The sequence below is a fragment of the Papio anubis genome, chromosome 10 (genome assembly GCF_008728515.1).
Source record: "Papio anubis isolate 15944 chromosome 10, Panubis1.0, whole genome shotgun sequence".
In the NCBI taxonomy this organism is placed as follows: Eukaryota; Metazoa; Chordata; class Mammalia; order Primates; family Cercopithecidae; genus Papio; species Papio anubis.
Genome location: NC_044985.1, coordinates 62,366,273 through 62,391,967, shown reverse-complemented (window position 1 = coordinate 62,391,967; position 25,695 = coordinate 62,366,273). Strand labels below are relative to the sequence as shown.

Here is a 25,695-nt window from a genome sequence, read left to right as displayed (position 1 = left end):
TATAATGCTAATTATCTATAGTTTCTTAAGGACAGAACCAACAAACTATTCCATTGGGATATCTTTTCAATGAATTAAGGCGGGTTTCCAGCTAAAATCCAGCATTCTGGCTAAAGCCATATGGCCAAAAGAACTTTCCTAAGAAAGTTCCTAAGGCCTGCTTTTAAAGAGAAATCAATAAGCTCCTTAACCAAACTCTCTTCCCAGTGAGAAGATGAGTAGAACTGAAGTACATTTAGATGCCCTAAGTATCTGTTTTTATCTGCCTAATAAAAGATGGCACACTATGCCCCTTTTTTCACTTGGAACAAAAGCCCATGTAAAAATCCAAGGTGCGTAGTCTTAATGGAATGCCTTGGAATAGGCCAAGATGGGACACGACTCCCAGGAGGAAATCCGTTAGTTCTGTTGTGCTTCCTGGAAGAGGCCATGATGGTGGACAGAAGTCAGGAAGCTGGTAGATTTGAAGACGACTCCATCTTTTCTAAAAGTGTTCGTAAAACCAAACATAGTCTGATTTCAACTTTTGACACCATAAACTTCCTTTAGTACTCCAGACTCTAGTTAAAAGGAGAAACACTGATTATTTTTAGGTTCTCATTAAGCCCCAAATATAGGTGGCTTGTTAGGTTTACTTTCAGTGTAAGGAGCAGATATGTTTTTAACCAGACACTTCTATTCCTTATTTAACTTTGACCAGGCATGGTGGCTCATGCCTATAATCCTGGTGCTTTGGGAGACCGAGGAGGGAGGATTGCTTGAGCATAGGAGTTCAAGACCAGCCTGCGCAACACAGCAAGACCCCATTCTACAAAAATTTAAAAAAACAGCTAGGCACAGTGGCATGAGCCTGTAATCCCAGCTACTCAGGAGGCTGAGGCAGGACGATCATTTGCGCCCAGGAGTTTGAGGTTACAGTAAGCTGTGATTACACCACTGCACTTCAGCCTGGGCAACAAGGCAAGACCTTGTCTTAAAAAAGAAAAAAAAAATTAAAACTGTATACACTTAGGCTCAAAAATCATGTGAAGCCTCCCGCCTTTTCTACCATACCTGCCCCACAAAACTGGCGGGGAAAACAACATGAAATATTATCTTGCAATTCACTTAAATCCTCAAGTATATGTTTCTGCCCTGTGGCCTTCAAATCTAGAGTGCTCTGTTATTTGTGAAACTCATCTTCAGATTCTTGTGTTCTTGTTAACTCAGCTGTTACAATCGCTTTTTGTCTTGTGCTTATCCTGTTGTTGCTGTGGATATAAGCATTATTATCTGTATGACACATGTGAAAATTAAGTTAATGAAACATAGTTCCCATTTCCCATACTCTTCATTAACACATATGCTTTGATTAAAATGCTCTTTGAGCATTTGAAATAGGAACACGCAGGGATTTGGCAAGGGTTAAACTTTTGCTATTTTAATTACTCTTTGAAGTGATAAATTAAAGCTAAAATTAAACATGAAAAACTCTGTAATTTATCTTCTTTAAAATTGCTGTCTTTAAAGTGATGGAAGAGCCTGAGGAATATGTTGTGGAAGAAAAGCTGCACATTATTTCTAAGAGAGTGGAAGCGGAGCCAGCTGAAGGTATACTGACTCTTTAATTAGTTTTATCCCTATGTTAGCTTGTCTCCTTTATGTTTTCTTTTAGCTAATTTGTCATCCATATTGCATATATTGATAAATATAATGTCTAATAAAAAGATCCCTTACACTTTTATCGAAAAGAAATCTGGACATTTCTACAAGTATATTTTATAATCTTTTCAAGTGACAGAGAGGCAGGAGAAGAAAATTGTACTGAAACCAAAAATTCCTGCTAAAATAGAGGAGCCTCCACCAGCTAAAGGTATGATTTCTTTCGAAGAAATGCAACACTATTTATTTTAATGTATATAATAATACCTTCATATTTGCATAACTGTCTTATGCATAACAATTTGCATAACTGTCTTATGCATAACAATTTGCATAACTGTCTACGTCTTGTCAGCACACATGTGTGAACGTATTTACTGAGTATAGTCATTAATGTTTGTATATACGTGCATTCTTTTCAAAAAGTGAATTCTAAGCCCCAAAACTATATCACTTCATATGTAAGGCAAACTCATATTCTTAAATCTAATCTTTCTAAAGTTCCTGAAGCACCTAAGAAAATTGTGCCAGAAAAGAGAGTTCCTGCTCCAGTTCCTAAAAAGGAAAAGGTGCCCCCACCTAAAGGTACATTGGATTTTATTTTATTCTTCGAGACTGTCTTTTTTTTAATCTTAAATTGATACATTCTTCAGATTTTTTAAACATTAACAAGAAAATAAGTGTGCCAATGTTTAGTGTTTTCCATATCGTATGTTTGACGGTATTGCCTGGTATCTTTTAAGTGCCGGAAGAGCCAAAGAAACCAGTTCCAGAAAAAAAGGTTCCTCCAAAAGTCATTAAGATGGAAGAACCTCCACCAGCCAAAGGTAAACAAACCTCCCCAGTAGAAATACTAGGAACTTGTCTTTCTTTCTCTCTGCTGCTGTCCTTTGGGTCAAACCGTTTATATGTTGGTGGGTGACAATGGTGTCTTTGGGTGGAGTATTACTTGTGATGTTTATTTGTGTGTGCCTTGTAAATCCCTCTATTCTAAAATCACAGTACTTTCTGGCTAGTATATTTTTTACGTCCACTTTAATAAAACTCCCTATTCCTAAAATTATCTTTTAAGTGACTGAGAGGCACATGCAAATTACCCAGGAAGAAAAAGTTCTTGTTGCTGTAACTAAAAAAGAGGCGCCTCCAAGAGCAAGAGGTACATCCGCCCTTCCATTATGCACAATATTGTACTTGCCCTACTCTCTTTACCAAATACACTGGTTATGGGTGCTAGTTTTTGTTGTTGTTGTTGTTGTTGTTACAGTTGTTGTTTTATGTTTGAAATAATGAAAATGTCAAGTTTTTTGTTTGGGCTACTACTATATGGCTGCCTTTTTGTGGTTTGAAAGAGGGAAACAATATGTTAAAGTGAAATCTCTCTTTAAAGTGCCGGAGGAACCGAAGAGAGCTGTCCCAGAAGAAAAAGTTCCGAAACTCAAACCTAAAAGAGAGGAGGAACCACCAGCTAAAGGTATACTGACTCTTTAAAAAAAAAAAAAAATTCAAAATAAGCATCCAGGCACCAAAACTAATCTAGTGGAATAGGTGTCATTCAGAAAAAAAAAAAAAAAAAAAAAAAAAAAAGACATATTATAAAGTAACCAATGTAAGTTTGTTAATGCATATCACTTCAAAACTAAAATTTTTGATAATAAAAAGTACTTTTTACTTCAAAAAAACTGAGGCTTCTTCTAAACGTATGTGAATAATTTTCCTTCATCTGTATTTGTCTTCTAATGTCTTTGTCCATATACGAAACTCATCTGCCTAGATGCTTGTTTTACGTAGCAATCTCTGATGAAATTTTTAATTTTTTCAATTCTGAATTTTCTACATTGTACCACCAGAACTAAGGAAAATATCTTAGAATTAAGGTGAAGAAACTATTCATGTAATACAGGTTTCTGTCTAACGCTTCTACTTAGCTTAATAGTCATTATTTACGCTGTCTAGTTGTCTTTTTAAACTTTTATAAATAATACTTGATTTTGCTAAAATTATTCAATGTCTTTGACGTACTAAGTAGCCTGTTTTTTGAAAAAAAAAAAAAAGGTATTCATATGTATATTAGAGCAAGTTTATTTCCAAGTCTATTGATTTTCTTGCCTTTTAAATGAAAGTTTAACAGGCACTGTTATGGTTGTCTTTGTCCTCGGATTGTTTGAACGAAATTTCTCTTCACACACACATTTTCAGAATCTTGCAATTCACTTTTAATAATTACTCTTTTAAAGTGACTGAATTCAGAAAAAGAGTGGTTAAAGAAGAAGAAGTATCAATTGAAGCTCCAAAAAGAGAACCTCAACCCACCAAAGGTATATTGAACTTTGATTAAGTAATGTGAAGCATGAAACTATCTGGCTCTTTGCCTTCTCGTTCCCAATCTGACTCCTTTGCTTTATTAGCTTATTGTTGACTAAGGGCAGGATATACAACATTTGAAATCACAATTACTAAATATACTCTATGATACCTTGGCCGGCCAAAAAAAAGCAGTCAGAGTCTCCCATAATCAGTGCATGAAACAAACACAAAAGAATAAAATCAAAGCACATTGTGACTATCAGTCATCCCTAAAAGTGCTTTAAAGTAAAGTGCTGCCTATTGTTAATATTGTTTCAGAAGTAATTATAATGGAAGAGAAAGAAAGGTCTTATACCCGAGAAGAAGCTGTTTCAGTACAACGGGAAGAAGAATATGAGGAATATGAAGAATATGATTATAAAGAATTTGAGGAGTATGAACCAACAGAAGAATATGACCAATATGAAGAATATGAGGAACAGGAGTATGAACGATATGAAGAGCATGAAGAATACATCACAGGTATGAGCAAAACTGCAAACTCAAAACCACACTAAATATGTGCACACTCGAACAAGATAAAACAAGATAAATCAGAACAAGATAAAAATTTGGATGCCCAAAGAAATCTGGAAAGAACTTTGTTTCATTTGGCAAATGTGGAATTTTCTTCTTTGATAACTCCTAGAAAAAAAAAAACTCTATAAATCTTAAGGTTATTGTTAGATTTTTCCCTCATTTTGGCTCATATGCAGAATAGCAAATGTCATTAAGTTTCTTTTTCAAAAAGGTTACAAGTTTATCTTCAAGTGCCCATGATCGTTCTAGGACATGGTTAAAAATTTCTGAACATCCTTTATTCTAAAGCTTGCTATTATGGAGTACGATAGGCTATTGAGAAAATATATTTACCCACAGGGTTCCCATTATCAACACTTGACAATGACTACTTCAAAAGTAAAGACAGGCATGTAAGCTAACACAAGCTGTTGTGTTTTACCTAATGAAGGTCAAATTTGTAGGCATATATTTTGGGCTTCAAAGAGTTTATTTCACTCAAAGAATAAATTTCTATTGGAATTTTGAAATAAATCAATATTATTTCACTTATTCAGTCTCTGATGTTTCATAGCCCAACTTTGAGAACATTCTACATAGTCTTATGGATAGCTTTAAGAAACCCATATTATAGGGGAGTTTTAGCCAGGAATTTATCTACCTGAAGTGAAATGAGAATTTTAACATGTAAGAATTACCTAATTAAAGAAAATAGCAAGAAGGAAAGGGCAATATGAGCTTGTTCTGCTTGGACCTCTGATTCTTGCCTACCTCAATAGGCTATGGCTATACTGTAGATAAAAGGTATTTCAATTATTTAATTCATTTTAAGAAATGTTTAAACTTATGTTCTAAAGTCTAACATGAAATACCTTGTATGTACTTTTAAAGAACCAGAGAAGCCTATCCCTGTAAAGCCTGTCCCAGAAGAACCAGTTCCCACAAAACCAAAGGCCCCACCAGCTAAAGGTAGAGTGAAAAAAACATTATTACCTGTAAGAGATCTTTGTTTCCTCCATGTCTGTCCTACTATAAAAATATATGTAAAAGTGGTAGTGTACAAATTATGTGTGTGTTTGGGAATATTATGTTGTATTTGTCTTTCTTAACTTTTTGTTCTTACTAGCCTTGAGAAATCTGTTTCAAGTTTTAAAATCTCTTAATATTGATATTTTAAAGTGCCGAAGAAAGCTGTCCCTGAAGAAAAAGTACCAGTGCCCATTCCTAAGAAACTCAAACCTCCACCACCCAAAGGTACATTACTGAGTAATAATCACCAAAAACAACTTTGTTATGTATGTTCTAAAATCATGTCTTCCTAGCCCATCTGATGTTCTGTGTTTTTGCTGAGTAGGATGTTCTTGTCCTGATTCTTATATTTGGTTTTTTATGTGTATTTATTACATAGTATTCAAGGAATTGGTTTTAATGCCCTTTAATAATTAATATCTTTAAAGTGCCTGAAGAACCAAAGAAAGTTGTTGAGGAAAAAATACGTATTTCAATTACCAAACGTGAAAAAGAGCAGGTGACTGAACCCGCTGCTAAAGGTATAATGATTTCCTTCCTCAATTGTGATCTTTTCTGATGCCTCTTTTGAAATTAATGTAACTATGATTCATTTTGTTTTGTTGTTTCATGTCTTTTAAATTAGTTGTCTGCAGAATGTTGAATGTAAAAATCTGTAAATACAGGATAAGAAGATGATACCTTTAAAAGGAAAAATTATTTCAAAATACATCCATAGCCTGTTAGACAATGGCTGTGTCCTACCACATGGCTACAATACATATAAAATAGAATGTTTGGGTTTAGAATCAGTGACCATTTGGCATATTCCTGATTTACCTAAACAATGTAATGATACCATAATATTCACCAAACTTTGGTAACTGTTTATTCATTCTAAATTCATTTTGAAGATGTTTTTTAAAGCTAACCAGTTTCCAGTCATTTTCCCCCCTGATTCATAGTAAGTGTGAAGTATACTAATTGAGAAGTAAATTTCACTTTTCAGGAAAGGATATTTCTTTCAAGCAGAGATATTTGAACACTAAACCTGATTTCACATTTGGGCTCTGCTACTTTGTTTACTTGGGTACTTCTGTGTATCTGTATTTCTATGAAGCTCAGAATCCTTTCCACGGAGAGTACATAGTTTCTTAAAGAGGAACAATCGCATATCTATCTCATTAGAGGGAGATACATTATTCTATCTGCTTAAAGTACAGCAAAGCAAGCATTGGCTGGGTGGCCTTTTTCCAACAATAAAATTTCCTTATACTTAATATTTCAAGTGCCCACGAAGCCCAAGAGGGTTGTCGCAGAAGAAAAAGTACCTGTCCCTAGAAAAGAAGTAGCACCACCTGTTAGAGGTACCTAATGGCACTCATTTTAATGTGTTGTTCGTCTTTTGCTGTTGAATTACCCTTCAGTTCTGTGTGTGAAAACTTTTGTGGGAAAAGCAAATCTTGTCCTTTCTTCTGTTATAAATGGGCCTATGTTTCTAAGGTGTCTTAATTTTGCTGAGTCATTGGCAAAGGTCCAACTTAAAGATAATATCTTTAAAGTGCCAGAAATGCCTAAAGAACTTGAACCAGAAGAGGTTGCCTTTGAAGAGGAAGTAGTAACCCATGTAGAAGAATATTTTGTAGAAGAAGAAGAAGAGTACATTCATGAAGAAGAGGAGTTCATGACTGAGGAAGAAGTGGTGCCAGTGATACCAGTCAAAGGTAGATGATGCCTCCTGCAAAGGGATGTGCAAGAGCATCTTTGGAGTTTGGGGGTCTGATTTGGTCAGATTCTGGGGGTTATTAGCAGCACTGATGATTGCTTACTTTAAACCAGATATTTTTAGATGCTGAAATATGGTTTCTACCGGTGCTTTTCACATTTTATTTCTTTCTTGCAAAATTTCCAATATTCTTAATAATATCTTTAAAGTGCCTGAGTTACCCAAGAAACCTGTTCCAGAAGAGAAGAAACCTGTTCCTGTTCCCAAAAAGAAGGAAGCTCCACCGGCAAAAGGTACACCACCATTCATTGATGGGTATCTAAGAGACTTCATCTGCCTAGCAATAGTTAACTTTCTTCTGAGTTCAAAACCTTGTGTGTGTGTCACTATCTGTTGTTAAAAACCATTAGCTGTGCTTTATATGGATGTGTTGTTACTAGTAGTTAGAACTTAACAATAAACAATATCTTTAAAGTGCCTGAGGTTCCTAAGAAGCCAGAGGAGAAACTTCCTGTGCTTATTCCTAAAAAGGAGAAGGTTCCGCCAGCAAAAGGTACATCCTTATAATCCATCAATGGAATAGCATGATAATTCACCGTGTAGCATAACTTGGTGAGCCATAGCAGATCTTTCCCATGACAATATTAACAACACTAATGCCATGACAAGAACCTCTCAACTGGCCACAGGAGCAGTTTACCCGGTATTCATCTCTCAATTTTACCATCAAATTATCCTTATGCTCAATGGTTGGCTCCTCCTCTTTAGTGGAAAGGTCTTCAAGTAAAATATTCTTTTTGCATATCAAAATGGACAAAACCATCATTTACCAGGCATTGTGTCTTGTCTTTATCACCAGTCCACTTTTTTTCAGTGTTTTTTATTTTAATTTTTGTGTATTTTCTGGTCTTTGTTTTGTGGCTATTAGAATTTTCCATCTTAAAGTGAAATTGATAGAATATCTATGCTGCTTCAATTAAGGCCTTACATTGCCAGCCTTAAAATCTTAGCTATGGATGAAAAATGTGACACTAACTCTATCTGATATCTTTGAAGTTCCTGAAGTGCCCAAGAAACCTGTACCAGAGGAGAAAGTACCAGTACCAGCTCCTAAAAAGGTGGAAGCTCCACCTGCCAAAGGTACATGAACTTGTAATGTTGCAATTTTTTTATTTTACATTTGCATATGAGTAAAAAATTAATTGGTTTAACTCTGAACTCTTTGGGATGCAACTCTTTAGAGAAAATTAAATATTTTGTTTTAAAAAGAAAATGCCTCTTGGAATATCTTTGTCATACTTTTATTACCTTACCTTAATCTTTTGAAACTATGCTTGGAATCAATATTTTTATGTTGTATGAAGTTTTTCTCTAAATCATTTCTTTAAAGTGCCAGAGGTACCCAAGAAACCTGTGCCTGAGAAGAAGGTGCCAGTTCCTGTTCCTAAGAAAGTGGAGGCTCCACCTGCGAAAGGTACATCATTTCATCATTTAAAGTACTTGGGGGAAAAAATGCACATCTATGTATACTCATACACAAATTTCCCCATTACATTGTACATTTTTAAAGTGTCTATCTTGTTAGAAATATGTCAGGTATTTTGCAATTCTTTTTCATTTCTATTGCTCTAAGACATTGTAAGAGAACATATTCCTAAATACAAAAAATATCTTTAAAGTGCCAGAGGTGCCCAAGAAGCTCATCCCAGAAGAAAAGAAACCAACACCTGTTCCGAAAAAAGTGGAAGCACCACCACCCAAAGGTACATTAATCTGTAACAGAGCCATAGTAAAAGAGAAAACTAACTGGTGTTATACAGCCTTACTAATTATAATTAATGCTTAGTTTTTATGTTGATGATAATCGATGCTTTGTGATCACAGAATATTTGTCTTTCATAAGCTTCTTCATTGTTTTGAATATTTTACATAAAAGTGATGTTTCTACCCTTGAATAAATACCTTTAAAGTGCCAAAGAAACGTGAACCGGTTCCTGTAGCTCTACCTCAGGAAGAGGAAGTTCCATTTGAAGAAGAAATTGTTCCTGAAGAGGAAGTTCTACCTGAGGAAGAGGAAGTTCTACCTGAGGAAGAGGAAGTTCTACCTGAAGAAGAGGAAATTCCACCTGAGGAAGAGGAAGTTCCTCCTGAAGAAGAATATGTACCTGAGGAAGAAGAATTTGTACCTGAAGAAGAAGTCCTTCCAGAAGTTAAACCTAAGGTGCCAGTACCTGCAGCAGGTATGGCAGCTCTTCTTGGAATCATCAAGGCCTTTTTTGTGTTGAATTCTGCTTTTCCATCCTTTTGTTCATCTCCAGTTTTATCTATAATGCTTTACCCTCTGTAATTGACCACCTAAATCTTAGAAAACATTCCAGACATTTGTGCTGTTATTATTGTGTGTCTGCCTTGTGTATCTGTCTATTGTAAATTATCTAAATGTCTTTTCAAATCATGTATTATGTTTACTTGTTTGTGGTCTTACTCTCATGTGTCTCTTTCTTATGTGTATATATACGACCATGTATATGTGGTTTTTAATGCCTTCAAATGAAATGTTTTTAAGTGCCTGAAGTGCCAAAGAAACCTGTACCAGAGAAGAAAGTCCCTGTTCCCGCTCCTAAAAAAGTGGAACCTCCACCACCACCCAAAGGTACACCTCCCCAAAGTGAATACATATTCTTCACCCATAGCTTCACCACATAAATTATGATGAAACTGGGTTTTAGGAAAAATTATATTTATAAAATGGACAATCACCCACTTACATATTTACTTCTAACGATGTTCAGGAACACTGATACCTACTTTTTTCACTAGATGAAAAGCAGGATTCAAGAACAAAGATGAAAGGAAGCATTGTCCCAAAACTCATAGAAAAGTTCTAATTTCCTATCATTTGATTAAACATCATAGTTTTCATTGAGATATATTTAAATATACATGAATAAGTATACTATATATTTAAACATATCAAAAAAGTTATGAATAAATATTCTTAAATTTCATGCTTCAACCATTTATATTAAATGCGTATTTAACACCAGGCTAAAAAGAAAAAAAGATGAATGTATTTACCAAAACACAGAATAATAGTTATGTCTTCTAATACATATATATAAAGGGCAGCCCAACAGGTTTTGATTTTAGTGTTGACTTTACACCTTGTTGTATTACTCTCAGCAAATCCTTTAACCAACCTGAGCCTGAAGTTATTTTCCTGTAAATTGGGGATGCTAATATCAGTCTTAATGGGTTCAGCTATTATGGTGAGGATAAAATAAAGTAAGTTATTAAAGTAGTCTATCATTGAATGAATAGTATCCAGATTTAACATATTCAATCAGCTCATAGTACAGGACAGAATTAATACATTTGTGCTTTAAAGCTCAATAATATTTTCTACAAAAGGTGCTGACATGGCTACTTAAAATCAGCATAACCCTCCCATCAGGCCATATAGTTATATAATCAAATGAAATAGTAAAGCTGATCTTTTATTGGATATCAACGATTCAGAAATACTTTCTAGACAATAAATTACTAATGAAATTTAAATGGATGAAATGATATTAGTTTGTTGCAAAAGTAATTGTGGTTTTTACCATTAAAAGTAATGTCAAAACCGCAATTATTTTTGCACCACCCTAATAGCATCTGTCCTCTGATAATGACACATGCTGCTGGTTCCTTGCTTTACAACTCCCAATTACATTATAATATTTGGGCTCCCAACTTGCATTACAGACCTGTCTTGAGTGACTGTTGCATGTTGGTCTTTCTGGGTGTGGGGACTTCTTGGTTTCTCTCTGTTTTTGTCCTTCAAAATAAATTCTTGTCATGAAATGATGTCTTTAAAGTGCCTGAGATTAAGAAGAAAGTGACAGAGAAGAAAGTGGTCATTCCCAAGAAAGAGGAGGCTCCCCCTGCCAAAGGTATTGCTATTCTGAAGTAAATTAGACCACGCCATTTCCTTCCTTCACCTGTAAAAATCAAAATGTCCTGTTTCCGTATTTGTTAGTACAACTTATATTACTGCTGTGTCTACTTGTCTTTGTGTTTCTGAAATTGAACTTATAAAATAAAATAATATTTTTAAAGTGCCTGTGGTACCTAAGAAACCTGAGCCAGAAAAGAAGGTCCCTCCTCCTGGTCTTAGGAAAGCAGTGGCGCCTCCTGCCAAAGGTACATCATCCCGTAACAGGGATGTGTTTGCTGCACTGATGTTGAACGGTGGTTCTATCCACACAGGACGTTCAACATAAATGTGTGCATTGTATGGTCTGTCATTCACATTCGTCATTTGTGACTCTGTTGCACCCAAGTTTGTGTTGTGTCCATTTTTTCAGTTGGTATTGGTGTGTTTTACATTGTTTCTCTATGTATGTTGTTTCTACAAAATAAAAATATATCTTTAAAGAGCCAGAAATAACTAAGGAACTAGTCCCTGAAGTACCCATTTCTTCCTACCAAAAGAAAAAAAAGAAAAAGAAAAAAGAAATGGAGACTGCAGTAGTAAAAAGTAGAATTTCTCTTTAATAAACCCTTAATCTTAAACCACAAACTTTTTATTCTTTTCTCATTAACTGATTCTGTGAAATGTCAATGTTTCATCTTGTGTATGTGCCTTTTGATATTTACTCTCTTATGCTGGAAACTGGAAACTTGGTCTTTATTCTTCTTTGGTTCTTGCATTTTAAGTGTCTAAAATAATCAATGTCTCTCAAGTTCCTGAGGTGCCTAAGAAGGTGGAAGAAAAACGAATCATTCTTCCTAAAGAAGAGGAAGTTCTACCAGTTGAAGGTAGATAACTTTCTAAGAAAATAACATTGCAAAGTCATCTTTGTCTTATTATTGTCTAATATTTAAAGTAGGTAAATGTACAATTTACCCCAGGAAATCAACATATTCAGATTCTAAAATAAATTATTATTAACCTAATAAAAATTGAGCAGGCAAATTAATATTATTTGAATCTCCTTCTTGCATGTTCAGCCTGTTTGTCTGTTATTTGTTTTATTTTAATTAGAATTCATGAAGGGAAACTGTATTTGCTGTGGGAAATTTTTCATCAAATGACTTAGTAGGCAATTGTAAAATAAGCTTATCCAAGAGAAATTCCAGTTAAGCCTGAGTAACTGGTGCAGAAAATCTGACTTCTACCCCAAGTGGCTGTTTGACTTCAAACAAGTCTTTCATTTAAAAAAAATAACAATAATAATTTTAACTAAATTATCTGAAGTCCTTTCCAGTTCACAAATGCTGGGATAGGCCTAACATATTTTGAAGACCCAGTAGAGATTTTTTAAGGACTAGTGAGTTTACACAAGTGTTTTGAAGGCTGAGCAGTTTTCAATATTATCACTGTAGTCTAATATTCAGAATAATTATAAAAATAATTTACAAAATAATAATGTTTTTAAAGTGACTGAGGAGCCTGAAGAAGAGCCTATTCCAGAAGAAGAAATCCCAGAAGAACCACCTAGCATAGAGGAAGTTGAAGAGGTGGCACCACCTAGAGGTAGAGCCGCTTTTAAGAGTTGAACATTTAAAACATTCGGTGTTCCAAATCTTTCTCAGAAGTTATCTAAATCTAATACTCACCAGTATGCTTTTCTTTATCATATCCATGATAAAGTGAAGATTAATTATTCCAGGCACCTGAATCTATGTGTCCTTTTTTTACCCTAAATTTTTCTACAGCATCTGCAATACAACTAAGAATGAGAGATTACCATTTTGTTGTTGGCAATTTAATTTTTTTCTGACCAGGCCCTACTGTAATAGTTTCTCCTAGATTTCAATCCTTAATTTTGTTTTTAATATTAATATGACGGGAATCTATTTCTGTGGTGAAAGTGTTCATTTTTTAGAAAAATCTTTAACTTATTATTCCTGAAGAGTGTGATAATCTTTTGCGTAACTGGTATTATATTTGCTTATAGGATTTCTAAGTAATATCCTTTACACCTCTAGGGTTCCTACTCCACATTTATTATTACCATTTAGGTTGCTAATATCTTTTAAAAATAAGTCAATGTTTTGTGATATTTATTTATTTATTGGTATATGGGTGGTGGTCTGCTCATCACATGCCACTTTTCAAAATGTTCATAAAATTTCTTTTAAGTGCCTGAAGTGATTAAGAAAGCAGTACCTGAAGCACCTACTCCTGTTCCTAAAAAAGTGGAGGCACCACCAGCTAAAGGTATATCAAATCCTCATTATTAATATCTTTAAATTCCCATTAATTTTCTTTCTAAAAAGCAACATTGTCTTTTTTGACTGCTTTGTTATAATCATTTAGATAGCGAACTGATTAAGGACCAGTAAAAATATAACTCATTCCAGTTCTTTAATCTTTTCTAGGATGTTAACGAATAATTGTGTACATGTGTTTATGTATGAATTATTCCAGAAGCTTCTTAACTAGCTGAGAATTTTAATGTATTAGTATGTCTCTCAATACTTATACACATAGCAATGGATCCCTCTTCCCCACATTCTAGATTATTCCATAAGTGGAGTTTCCGTATGTGTTATAATAATTATTTTACTATATTTATTATTTTATGGAAAAAATCTAATGCTTGGATAATAACCATTTTAAAGAGCCTCACGTCCCTTTTGTAATGTTTAACCCAAGCATTCAAGGTTATTACAAAATGTCTACTTTTCCCTGCTTCCTAATTCACTTAATGCTTCAGATAGTGCTCTTAAGCAGTTAGATTATGCTGTCCCTGTCACAGCAGACTCCTCAGCTAATATAAGAGTGCACAGCAGAAAGTGAGGCCAATGTCAGGGCTTAAATACTCTACAATGGTAATCACTTCAAAAAAGCCTTCATCAAGTTAAAAATAGTAAAAGTGGGTTCGTATTGGTAATGCCTGTTATTAAAAGAAAAAAAAAAAGAATGGCACAGGTACTTGGTGGACATTTCTTCCTCTATAGGAATGTTAGGACAAATGAGTGATTTGAGAAAGTAGCTTTATTGCCTCTAAAATGGATGTCCCACAGTACAGAGTGACTTCTGAAAAACCTTAGTTATTGTAACGTTGGTGTTGTCTCTGGTGTTTTTATTTCATGTGTGTTATTAAGCATTCTCAGCTAACTAAAACACCTAATATCTTTAAAGTGCCAAAGAAAATTCCTGAGGAAAAAGTACCTGTTCCTGTTCAGAAAAAAGAGGCACCCCCAGCCAAAGGTACATCTTCTCTTTTAAACCTGACTTCCTCTTCTGTCTTTTTGCGTTAAGACTTTTATGTTTCATGTCTCTGTGTCTTGATTGCTTTTGATGACTTTTGTCTATGAAAGCTTGCTCTCGACAGTCCTAAACATTAAAACTGTATCTTTAAAGTGCCTGAAGTACCAAAGAAAGTCCCAGAAAAGAAAGTCCCAGAAAAGAAAGTCCTTGTGCATAAAAAAGAAGCTATTCCCCCAGCTAAAGGTATTTTTGAAAAGATCTTGGATTTTCATGTATTGTTGCATGCAAGCCTTTATTCAGTTTTAAAAATATATATCTGAATGTACATCTTTATTTCTTCAGTGTTTAAAAAAATAAGACTTTTAAAGTAGATGCTCTTTCAGGGAGAACTGTCCTTGAAGAAAAAGTATCAGTTGCCTTCCACCAAGAGGAAGTAGTAAAAGAAAGACTAGAATTAGAAGTAGTAGAAGCAGAAGTGGAAGAAATTCCAGAAGAAGAAGAGTTCCATGAAGTTGAAGAATATTTTGAAGAAGATGAGTTTCATGAAGTAGAAGAATTCGTCAAAGTAGAAGAACATAGAGTTGAAGAAGAACACAGAGTTGAAGAAGTACATAGGGTAATAGAAGTTTTTGAGGCTGAAGAAGTGGAAGTATATGAAAAACCAAAAGCTCCACCTAAAGGTATAGGGAATTCTTAAATAATACAAATTCTTATATCTTGCTCTAACTTTCCTTTGAAAGTAAATTTTGTGTTCAGTTTGGAAGATTAGAAACCCCATAAAATACTTTAAACTTGAGTTTAAACTAGTTGACATGAAGATTAATATCTCTTAACCACACGGAGTATAATTTTAGTAGATGATAGTAATATTTGAGATCTACTTATCGAAGGAGGTCACTGTATGAATTTGGAGATTATTTTTTAAATTTGACTAAGAATGTTACACAATTGTTACAGGTACCAAAATAACTGACCAGTGTCATTGGTTAAAGGAAAAAGAAACTCCTCAGTTCACTGAGGAATTTACATGCTCAGGCAAAATAACCACTGCTTTGTTAACATTTCAGTCAAACTGTTCACAAACTGAGAATTACTTATCAAAAGCTTTTGCCAGTTTATGATACTTTTATTAGAGAAACAACATTAAGGAAGTGAAATATTGTTAATGGCACCTGTATTCTAGCATACTAGGAAGACAAACCGTAGCACAAATAAGTTATCTGCAATACCACTCTAGATCTTGCACAAATTAATAATATATATGCAATATGAAGGAATATGTGTGTGTATGTGTTTAGCATATATAGAAAATTACAATATACATGATATTTAGCAAATCAAAGCTCTTCTGGAAATAAATGTGTTATAAATTCAACAAATATAAAGAATTTTGTGACCCCTCATTGTACTAACTTTAGTAGTAGTGCTCCAAAATACTTCAAAAGTTCATTCTAAACCAAAATACTAATATCTTTGAAGGGCCTGAGATATCTGAGAAAATCATCCCACCAAAAAAACCGCCCACTAAAGTTGTTCCTCGAAAAGAGCCACCAGCTAAAGGTATCTACTTGGTGAAAAATTACTACTTAACTTTACATACGATAGCACCTTGGTTACTTTATAAGCACAAGTTTGCATTCCACTTGATGTCTTTCTTCTGTATTTCTTGTTTCTGACATGTCTAAAACAAACTAATATCTTTAAAGCAGCTGAGGGTCCAAGGGAAGTTCTCCCAAAAAAAGACAGTCACTGTTGTCATACCTAAAACAACCAAAGCAAATATCTCTAGTAACCAAATAGTGAGCCCAGGTCTCCTTCTTTGGTGCTGTTTGATTACATATTCACTAACATGCTTGCTGATACACACATGTTTTTCTATTTATTATTAATTATATTAACCTGGCAAATATAAATACATAGTGAATATGTGTTTAATGTTCCTACTTTGTTCATTTTTGTAAATCTCTTAAATTTCACAATAGAAATAAAAACGCATACAATAAATAATATAAACTTACATCTTTAAAGTCCCTGAAACATGTGAGAAAGTTATCACTGAAGAGAAGGTACCAACTCTTCCACAAAAACAAACAGTAACAGCACCACCTGAAGGTGTACTATTAATTTTTCTTCTCAAGTTCTTACCATTCTAACATGTATTCCCCTGGATTCTTGTTAATATATATTTTTTTAATTCAATGCATTTGAAATACTGTAATGTATTTGATAAAGTGATGCCTGTATTTTATATTGTCGCTGCATTCTGTTCTGTGTTTATATCTCTCTTATGCTCTGCTTGTTAAAAAATTGCATATTTAAAAGAATATTTAAAAATAAAAGAAATTATTACTATTATCTTTAAAGTACCAGAGGTGCCTAAGAAAATTGTGGTAGAAGAAAAAGTACGTGTTCCTGAAGAACCCAAAGTTCCACCAACTAAAGGTAACTGCCTTTTCTGATTCATCATTAATGTAAAATCCTCTTTTATTCACTTACTATGTAAGAGAGACCATTCTCCTCTCAATGCCACAAGATGACATAAACTTCAATTTATGTTCTATAACATAATCCTGTCTTTTGAGGCAATGCTTTAGGCATAAAGACATAAGCCCAAAGTTATCATTTGTATTGATCCTCTTATTTAATAACTAAATAATATTGATCCCTCAAACTTCTCTTTCAAAAATAATTCATTTTGGAAGCTCTTCTGAAGTAGCTCTGAAAAAAAAAAAAAAAGTGCGCTCTAAATGACAATAGAAAATGATACTATCTCCAAAAAGCAAAGTGTTTCTGATATAATGAATCAAGAACTCATCAACAAGGCAATTCAGAGAAATGCACTGACTACATTTGACTTATAGTTGACTTATAATTGGGGGGTTTTTGACATTCTCCTTGTTAGATGCCCCTTCTAGGCTTGATATGTTTACACCCAACGATAATGTTCTGAAAAACTAAGATAAATAAATATCTTTAAAGCACCCGAAGTACCCAAGAAAATTGTCCCAGAAGAAAAAGTTCGTGAAGCTGTTCCTAAAAAGCCTGAAGTTCCACCAGCTAAAGGTATACAGTGATGCTAATCACAACATGAAATAACTCTTGGTTTAGTTTTTCATGGTTTAAAGTGAATGTGTGTGACATTAAATCCTTATATTTTGTATCTTATATTTGTTATTTATAACAATTAATATCTTTAAAGTTCCTGGAATGCCTAAGAAAAGTATTCAAGAAGAAAAATCACCCATTGTTATTTCTGAAGACACAGAGATGTACAGTGAGTGTAGAAAAATTAGTGATTCTTTTTGGTTTCATTCGTGTCCTTAAATTCACTGTGTTAGTCTTTATAGCTTTGAAAAGTAAATACACTAAACTCTTGTAAAAGCCTAACATGCCAAAAATATATGACTCAAATAATCTTTGTGTCTACTATCTTCAGACAAACTATATTTCCTCACCAATTTAAAAAAGAAATACTATACTTACCATAGTGTGTGATTTTAGAAAAGTCATTTGTCTTGTTAAATTTTCCTAACCTATTCAGTATGCAAGTGTCTTTTGCTTTGAAGCAATTTATTTTCTCAGATCATGAAGTAACTTACTTTAACTCCGTAACAATATTTTAATTGGATTTTATAAAATCAAAATGTTTCACCATTATTATTTTTTTACTCTTGACAACCATAATTGGAAACATTTTGGCAAAACTGCTCAAAGGACCATAGGTTTACAAGGCCACTCAAACCTCAAAAGAATTCTCAATACTTTTTTTTTTTTTGCTTTGATACAAAATTAGGATTAAATAATTTGAATGATGAAATAATCCAAATAGTAAAATATTGTGAATAGAATACTGTTCAACAACCTGAATAGTAAAAATGACAGTAGTCAAAATATTCTTCCTTTTTTTTTTTTTTTTTTTTTTTTTTGAGATGGAATCTCACTCTGTCGCACCCAGACTGGAGTGTGCAATCTTGGTTCACTGCAACCTCTGCCTCCTGGGTTCAAGCTATTCTCCTGCCTCCGCCTCCCAAGTGGCTGAGATTATAGGCGCCCACCACCAAGCCCGGCTAATTTTGTGTATTTTTAGTAGAGATGGCGTTTTACCATGTTGGTCAGGCTGGTCTCAAACTCCTGAGCTCAGGTGATCCACCCTCCTCAGCCTCCCAAAGTGCTGGGATTATAGGCATGAGCCACTACACCCAGCCCTCTTCCATTTTTTTAAATCTAAAAAATTTCCTGATGAAACTCAACTTTTTTGTTGTTCATCCTGTTATATATACTAAGTTGGGATAAAAGAATATAATCACTTCCTTCTTTGAATATTCTTTCTATTCTTGACGTTAGTTATTGTTTTCAGCCAGTTTTTCTTCTAAAAACTGGAGAAATTTTTGTTGTCTTTATTTGCCTTATTTTCTAAATAATTAATTTTTTAAATTTTCTGCCTCCAAGCCCTAAATGGCTTTTACATTCATGTTAAATTGTGAAACCATATATTAGATGTGATTTGAAAATATAAATAATGAAGCTTCTAGAAAGGGAAAAGACTTACTGAATTTCTAGTAGGTCAAATACAGGAGAATTCTCAATGTGCAATTCAGTATCTTCCCTGTTCTTTATGAACAAATCCATTAAAAATAAGACCAATAGGACAATTTTACCAATAACTTTCTCAAGGCAAAATGAAGAATTATATAGTCCTTGCCTGAACAATTCATCCATTTTATTATCATGATCATAGAGAAATGCTTACAGTCTTATATCATGAAACTGGGAATGAGGCTATCCCCAGCCAATGGATTCTAGCCACTAATTCGCCTCTATGTACTACTATTAATTTTGGTGATGAATGTGGTATTATATATTATATTTTTCTTAATACAATTCTTTATCCACCTTGAAACATCCTAATTATTTGAATACTAATATCTTTAAAGTTTATGAAGCATCTGAAGAAGCATACCTAGAAGAAAAAGTACTTGTGACTCAACCTCAAAAGACAAAACCCAAACTAGCAAAAGGTATATAACAATGATCCAGTCTGAAGAAAAACTATTTTTTGGCTCCTTTTAAAAAGCTCCATATGTTTCTTCACCATTTATAAATATAACTATACTCATATCTTTTAAGTGCCTGAGCCACCCAAGAAAGTTGTTCCAGAGGACAAAATATATGTGACTATTCCTAAAAAGAGAGAAACACCAGCAACGAAAGGTATATTTCAAATACATCAAACCCAGATGAATATCTTTGGCTTTATGACTCAAACATTGCATGCTTTATATAAATTACTGTTTTTACAAGTTTTAAATGTAAACCTACTAATATCTTTAAAGAACCTGATACAACCAAAGGCGTTTTTCCAGAGGTGGAGGTACCTGAGGCTATTCCTGAAATTCCAGAACATCCTCCAACTGAAGGTATAATTCTCTAGTTAGGAAAATCTAAAGAAGAAAATATACTGTCTTCAGTCTGCAAAATGTTTAATGTTTAATATACATTCTCACAACCTCTAATGTTAAAATACTGTCTTTAAAGGATCTGATACACCCACAAAAAAGAATGATCTATGACTTGCCCCCAAGAAAGTCAAATCCCACACATATAATATACAAAGATAAAATATTAGAACAAAAATAACATTTCTAGCATAAAGATCTCTGAAATGATATTAACAAATCTAACTTTCTTAGTATGTCATGTCTTTATGCCTTTGCCTTTTCTCAATTAAAAAACAAATACTAATATCTTTAAAGAGTTTGAAGTCTTCAAGGAAGTCATTCCAGAGGAAGAAACTCCTATTGTTAAAAGAAGAAAAACACCATCACCAACAGGTACAAGTTGGAAGAAAGTCAGCTTTTTAATCTCATGTTTGCAGTTGTACTTAACACATGTAAAAATACTAATATCTTTTAAACCACAGTGGCTACAGAGGAAATCATTTCATAGATGGATCCTCCAAGTAGAAGCTCACCCAAATGTATACATGTCCCAGTGAGTCACTCAAGATACAATAGAGGAAAAATGCCTTTAACTTATATACATGAAAGATAGTTGAGTCAGTGTATTTTCAAGAGGACTCCAGAGAAAACATATATACACACATTATGATCAAAACATGTCTTAAAGAAAAGAAAATATTTAATTCAGTGTGAAGTTGATCTGTAATATCTCTACAAGATTAGAACACCTCCCAGAATATCCTCCAACCAAAGCAAAAATAATTCCAGTTAAAGCTGGAACTCTCCCCTCAGTGTTCATTTGCTCCTCTCATTGCCTTTTATTTTTCAAGCATCATACATTTTTTTCATTTTGAATATCTTTAGATAAGTCAAAACATGGAAAAGCTTTAAAACCTCTGGAACAATAATCGCATCATAACACCCATGGTATTCTGTAATTTAAAGAATATCTGAATATTTTGATATTTTTTCTCAGTCTGGAATCTTTTGGTTGTTCTCCCCTCTCCTAAACTGGAAAAACACTCACCTTTTTAAGGTGTCGAAGGTGTAGATGCAAAAAAAAGCCAACCTAGATTTTTCAAAGTGGCTGTAATTTGTTGTTCTCAATGTAATAGCCAGAGGTATAGCATTAATTATAATCAATGTTTCCACTTTCCATGATCTAATTTTCTATGCATCTACCACTCCAAGAAATAAAATTACTAATATTGATAGTGTCTGAGGTGACCAAGAAAACAGCCACTCATAACCAAAAACACTGCTACAAAAGAATCTGATTCTGGGGGCAGGGAGTGGGAGAAGGTTCCCATCTGGAACGTTCTGCATGTGCAGTTATGATGGAAACTCTTTACTCCTCTTCATAACTCCAAAGTACAATGCATTCATATCTTTAAACTGCCTGAATCACCTCGAGAAGTTGTCCCTGTAAAGGAAACACCCATGGCTGCTCCCCTTGAAATTGAAATACCTCTCACTAAAGGTATCATTCATCCTATCATCCCTTCCTTCATTTATTTAATAATATTTAATAGTGGTTAGTATGTACAGGGTGCTAGGGAACTGGAGAATAATAAACAAAGACAATTAATATTTGGTTCCTCTCCTCAAGATTTTATACCTTCTCAGATTCTTTAAAGGAATCATCTTTGTAGCCATAAAAATCACTTTGGTTCAGCTCATTTAATTAATGTCTCCACTGATCCTTTTAACCTCTAACCATAATACTAATATCTTCAAAGCACCTGAAGCTATGAAAGAAGTTGTTCCTGAAATGAAAATGTTTGAGGATGTACCTGAAGAGCCAGAAACTCCACGTATGAAAAGTACGTTACCCTGAACAAATGTGGAAGAAGAAATTATGTCCTCTGCTCTTAAAACTATGTTTTTTTCTAATACTCTTCATAAATGCTAAATATAAACATACTAATATCTTTAAAGTGTCTGAGGTTCCACAAGAACTTTCCTCTAAAAACAAAATATTTGTGGCTGTTTCTGCCAAAACAGAAAACCCTCCTGCTGAAAGTATTCATTCAACAAATCCTTTATAATGAGAGTGTAAAGTGTCGCAAGAACTCTGTGAGGTTCTGGAGGAGGGGGAGCACCTCTTCTCAAGGATCCACTAACCCCTTAAAAGACTAAGCCTATTGGTTGAGCAAAGGGAGGATGGAGGAAAGAGAAGAAAATGTGGTTATATTTGCTAACTTATTGTGGTTACTGTTTTCCATTAATAATTTTAATTCTTAAATGTGAACTACTAATATCTTTCAAGTGCCCGAAGTTCCTCAAGAAATTATTCCTGCAAAGAGAGTTCCTTCCAAAAAAAGAGAACCCCCATCAGTTAAAGGTACAAATCACCATGCTCTCAGGGTCAAGAACTAGCTCTTCTAGTTTTGAGAATATTTTTGCTATTCCTAGTGATCTGCATAACACTAAACATAAAACTACTAATTTCTTAAAGTGCCTGAAGCTCTTCAAGAAATTGTCCCTGAACAGAAAACGCTTGTGGTTCCTCTCAGAAAGCCCGAAGTCCTTCCTGATGAAGGTATATCTTGCTGGAAGCTTAGAGGGGTGGGAAAATGTCTTTTCTTGTATAAATGTGTTTCTTGATTGTGTTGATTCTTGTAACTTCTAAATGTAAAATTATTCATATCTTCAAAGTGCCGGAGGCTCTCAAAGAAGTTATCACGGAAAGGAAAATGCATCTTCCCCAAAGGGCTGAAGTTGTACCTGTCAAAGGTACATTCTTAAATGTCCCTTTATGGTGGGATAGTGGGTGGGGTGATAGAAAGGACCACCTTTCCAGCCTTGAAGATTATTTTGATGTGTACATGTGAATCATGTCTGTGTTGACTCTTGTGACTCAAGTGTAAATGTTTTAATATCTTCAAACTGCCTGAATCTCCCAAAGAAATGGCTACCAAAAACAAAGTACCAGAAGTTCCTCCTCTAAAACCTGAAACGTCACCTATTATGGGAACTTGTTACCACTGATCTCAGGCTCAGGGGAAAAAGAAGAGCTCTTTTGTTCTTGAAAATGTCTGTGTATCTATCTAGTCGTCTCTGTATTTTCTGAGTGTAAAAATACTAATATCTTTCAAGTGCACGAAGCTCCCAAAGAGATAATCCCGGAAAAGAAAGTGTTGGTGGTGCCTCCTAAAAAACCTGAAGTTCCACCTGTTAAAGGTATTTGTCACTGACTTTAGGCTTCAGAAGACCTAATTCTTCTGCTCTTGAAAATATTTTGTTCTAGTGGTCTGTCTTCATAACACCTAAATGTAATTTCACTAATATCTTTTAAGTGCCAGAAGCTTCCAAAGAGGTTATCCCCGAAGAGAAAGTGCCCTTGGCTCCTCTTGAAGAGCCTGAAGTCCCACCTGTTAAAGGTAGTTGCCACTGACCTTAGGCTTCAGATCTCATTCTTTTGCTCTTGAAGATATTTTTTCTAGTGATCTTCATAACTTCTAAATGTAATTTTGCTAATATCTTTTAAGTGCCAGAGGCTCCCAAAGAGGTAGTTCCTGAAAAGAAAGTGCCAGTGGCTCCTCCTATAAAGCCTGAAGTCCCACCTGTTAAAGGTATTCATCACTAACTTTAGGCTTCAGAAGATCTATTCTGCTCTGGAAAATATTTTTCTAGTGGTCTTCATATACTCTTTCCAAATATAATTTCTCTCACTAATATCTTTCAAGTGCCTGACTTCAAAATAGTTGTTCCTGAAAAGAAAGTGCCAGTGGCTCCTCCTAAAAAGCCTGAAGTCCCACCTGTTAAAGGTATTTATCACTGATTTTAGGCTCCCGAAGATCAAACTCTTCTGCCTGGAAAATATTTTTCTTGTGGTCTTCATAATGCCTAAATATAATTTCACTAATATCTTCAAGTGCCTGAGGTTCTGTAAAGAAGTTGTTCCTGAAAAGAAAGCGCCAGTGGCTCCTCCTAAAAGCCCTTGGGAAGTCCCAGCACTGTTGTGATGACACTGATTTTGGCTTCCTAAAGACGTCCTTCTGCTCTGGAAAATATTTTTCTTGTGGTCTTCATAATGCCTAAATATAATTTCACTAATATCTTTCAAGTGCCTGAGGCTCCCAAAGAAGTTGTTCCTGAAAAGAAAGTGCCAGTGGCTCCTCCTAAAAAGCCTGAAGTGCCACCCACAAAAGGTAGACACCCTCATGTTGCTGTGTTTGATATTGTTTGTTTGTCTTTACTTTGTCTAATAATGAAAATACTAATATCTTTAAAGTCCCAGAGGTGCCAAAGGCAGCTGTCCCAGAAAAGAAAGTGCCCGAAGCTATCCCTCCCAAACCGGAAAGTCCTCCCCCAGAAGGTATGCGAAAGCTATACAAACTATAGGAGAAAAATGATTGTTATTTTAACTAGGAAATTATATGTTAAAAATCCTGCTACTTAAAGATGATATAATTCTAAATAAAACAAATGTCAACTGCTATCCAAAATATCTTGGTGTGTGCTTATATGCAAAAGGCATCTATTGTTTTCACCTTTTCTAAACATAAATTACAAATATCTTTGAAGTGCCTGAAGTGCTACCACCGAAGGAAGTGGTCCCAGAAAAGAAAGTACCAGTGCCTCCTCCCAAAAAGCCAGAAGCTCCACCTCCTAAAGGTAGGTATCATTACACACTGTCAGTCCGGGGGGCCTGGGGAAAGAGTGTACAGAAAAGTCTGCGGATCTAACAAGTTGTATTTGCTTGGGTCAATGTGGAGTCGATATTCCCCCTTTATAGCTTCTAACTAAAAGATACTAATATCTTCAAAGTTCCTGAAGCTCCTAAAGAAGTTGTACTTGAAAAGAAAGTATCTGTGGCTGTGCCCAAAAAACCGGAAGCCCCACGAGCAAAAGGTATTTATTCCCACTCCTCTGTTAAGAAAAACTTATTCTCTGTACCCCTCACAATCATTGTAAAATATGCCTTCACCATTCATAAACTATAAAAATACTAATATCTTTCAAGTACCTGAAGCTGCTCAAGAAGTTGTCCCAGAAAAGAAAATTCCCAAGGCACCAATCAAAAAACCAGAAGCCCCCCCAGTTACAGGTACATGTCAGCTCAACCTTATCCTGCAGAAGAAATCTCTCTTCCATTCCTGAAAACAATTTTAGTCCATTGCTCTTCATTAACCTAAGTATAAAACTACTAATATCTTTCAAGTGCCAGAAGTTCCTCAAGAAGCCGCAGAGAAAGAAATTCCCATGGCTCCACCCAAAAAACCAGAAGTTACAACTGTCCCAGGTACACTTTAGCCCTGACTTCATTCTGCAGAAGAGATATCTTCTCTCCTACTGTAAACAATTTTAGCCCATTTCTCTTCATTAACTGAAGTCTAAAACTACTAATATCTTTCAAGTGCCTGAAGCTCAAGAAGTTGTCCCAGAAAAGAAAGTTCCCAAGGCTCCGCCCAAAAAACCAGAAGCCCCACCTGCCACAGGTATTTTTCACCCCTGTCCTTTTTCTGCAGAAGAAATATCTCTTCTGATCTTGGAAATATTTCAGTCCATTTATCTGATTAACCTAAGTGAAAAACTACTAATATCTTTCAAGTGCCTGAAGTTCCACAAGAAATTGCCCCAGAAAAGAAAACACTGGTACCTCCTAAAAGGCCAGAAGTTCCACCTGTTACAGGTACTTGTCATTTGACCTTAAGTTTCAGAACATCCAGTTCCTCTGCTGTATATTTTTTTTAGTAGTCTCCATAGCTCTACATGTAACTTTACTAATATCTTTTAAGTGCCAGAGGCTCCCAAAGAAGTTGTCCCTGAAAAGAAAGTGCCCTTGGTTC

At 34.6% G+C, this 25,695-nt stretch overlaps 1 protein-coding gene across 50 annotated transcripts in view; it reads left to right on the top strand.

Annotated features, from left to right (window-relative positions):
- TTN (titin) overlaps positions 1-25,695 on the top strand; it is a 272,676-nt gene that overhangs the window by 119,433 nt on the left and 127,548 nt on the right. For 24 of the 50 annotated variants that reach the window (XM_031651844.1, XM_031651839.1, XM_031651871.1 and 21 more), the window contains 46 exons: positions 1,510-1,590; positions 1,775-1,852; positions 2,143-2,226; positions 2,385-2,468; positions 2,714-2,797; positions 3,029-3,112; positions 3,876-3,956; positions 4,264-4,467; positions 5,395-5,472; positions 5,683-5,757; positions 5,961-6,053; positions 6,801-6,878; positions 7,074-7,235; positions 7,447-7,530; positions 7,713-7,790; positions 8,294-8,377; positions 8,628-8,711; positions 8,917-9,000; positions 9,208-9,477; positions 9,804-9,890; positions 11,098-11,172; positions 11,339-11,422; positions 11,966-12,040; positions 12,663-12,758; positions 13,368-13,445; positions 14,373-14,441; positions 14,595-14,684; positions 14,825-15,121; positions 15,921-16,001; positions 16,806-16,883; positions 17,421-17,504; positions 17,641-17,715; positions 19,376-19,459; positions 19,569-19,652; positions 19,775-19,858; positions 20,195-20,272; positions 21,640-21,723; positions 22,170-22,244; positions 22,359-22,442; positions 22,559-22,636; positions 23,000-23,083; positions 23,200-23,283; positions 23,392-23,475; positions 23,971-24,054; positions 24,138-24,221; positions 24,431-24,520. The exons of 2 other annotated variants lie outside the window; for them this stretch is intronic. In XM_031651844.1, the coding sequence (XP_031507704.1) occupies positions 1,510-1,590; positions 1,775-1,852; positions 2,143-2,226; positions 2,385-2,468; positions 2,714-2,797; positions 3,029-3,112; positions 3,876-3,956; positions 4,264-4,467; positions 5,395-5,472; positions 5,683-5,757; positions 5,961-6,053; positions 6,801-6,878; positions 7,074-7,235; positions 7,447-7,530; positions 7,713-7,790; positions 8,294-8,377; positions 8,628-8,711; positions 8,917-9,000; positions 9,208-9,477; positions 9,804-9,890; positions 11,098-11,172; positions 11,339-11,422; positions 11,966-12,040; positions 12,663-12,758; positions 13,368-13,445; positions 14,373-14,441; positions 14,595-14,684; positions 14,825-15,121; positions 15,921-16,001; positions 16,806-16,883; positions 17,421-17,504; positions 17,641-17,715; positions 19,376-19,459; positions 19,569-19,652; positions 19,775-19,858; positions 20,195-20,272; positions 21,640-21,723; positions 22,170-22,244; positions 22,359-22,442; positions 22,559-22,636; positions 23,000-23,083; positions 23,200-23,283; positions 23,392-23,475; positions 23,971-24,054; positions 24,138-24,221; positions 24,431-24,520 (4,380 nt within the window). The remainder of the gene's footprint in view (positions 1-1,509; positions 1,591-1,774; positions 1,853-2,142; positions 2,227-2,384; positions 2,469-2,713; positions 2,798-3,028; positions 3,113-3,875; positions 3,957-4,263; positions 4,468-5,394; positions 5,473-5,682; positions 5,758-5,960; positions 6,054-6,800; positions 6,879-7,073; positions 7,236-7,446; positions 7,531-7,712; positions 7,791-8,293; positions 8,378-8,627; positions 8,712-8,916; positions 9,001-9,207; positions 9,478-9,803; positions 9,891-11,097; positions 11,173-11,338; positions 11,423-11,965; positions 12,041-12,662; positions 12,759-13,367; positions 13,446-14,372; positions 14,442-14,594; positions 14,685-14,824; positions 15,122-15,920; positions 16,002-16,805; positions 16,884-17,420; positions 17,505-17,640; positions 17,716-19,375; positions 19,460-19,568; positions 19,653-19,774; positions 19,859-20,194; positions 20,273-21,639; positions 21,724-22,169; positions 22,245-22,358; positions 22,443-22,558; positions 22,637-22,999; positions 23,084-23,199; positions 23,284-23,391; positions 23,476-23,970; positions 24,055-24,137; positions 24,222-24,430; positions 24,521-25,695) is intronic. 24 more of the 50 variants (XM_031651854.1, XM_031651835.1, XM_031651832.1 and 21 more) reach the window with 23 other exon arrangements.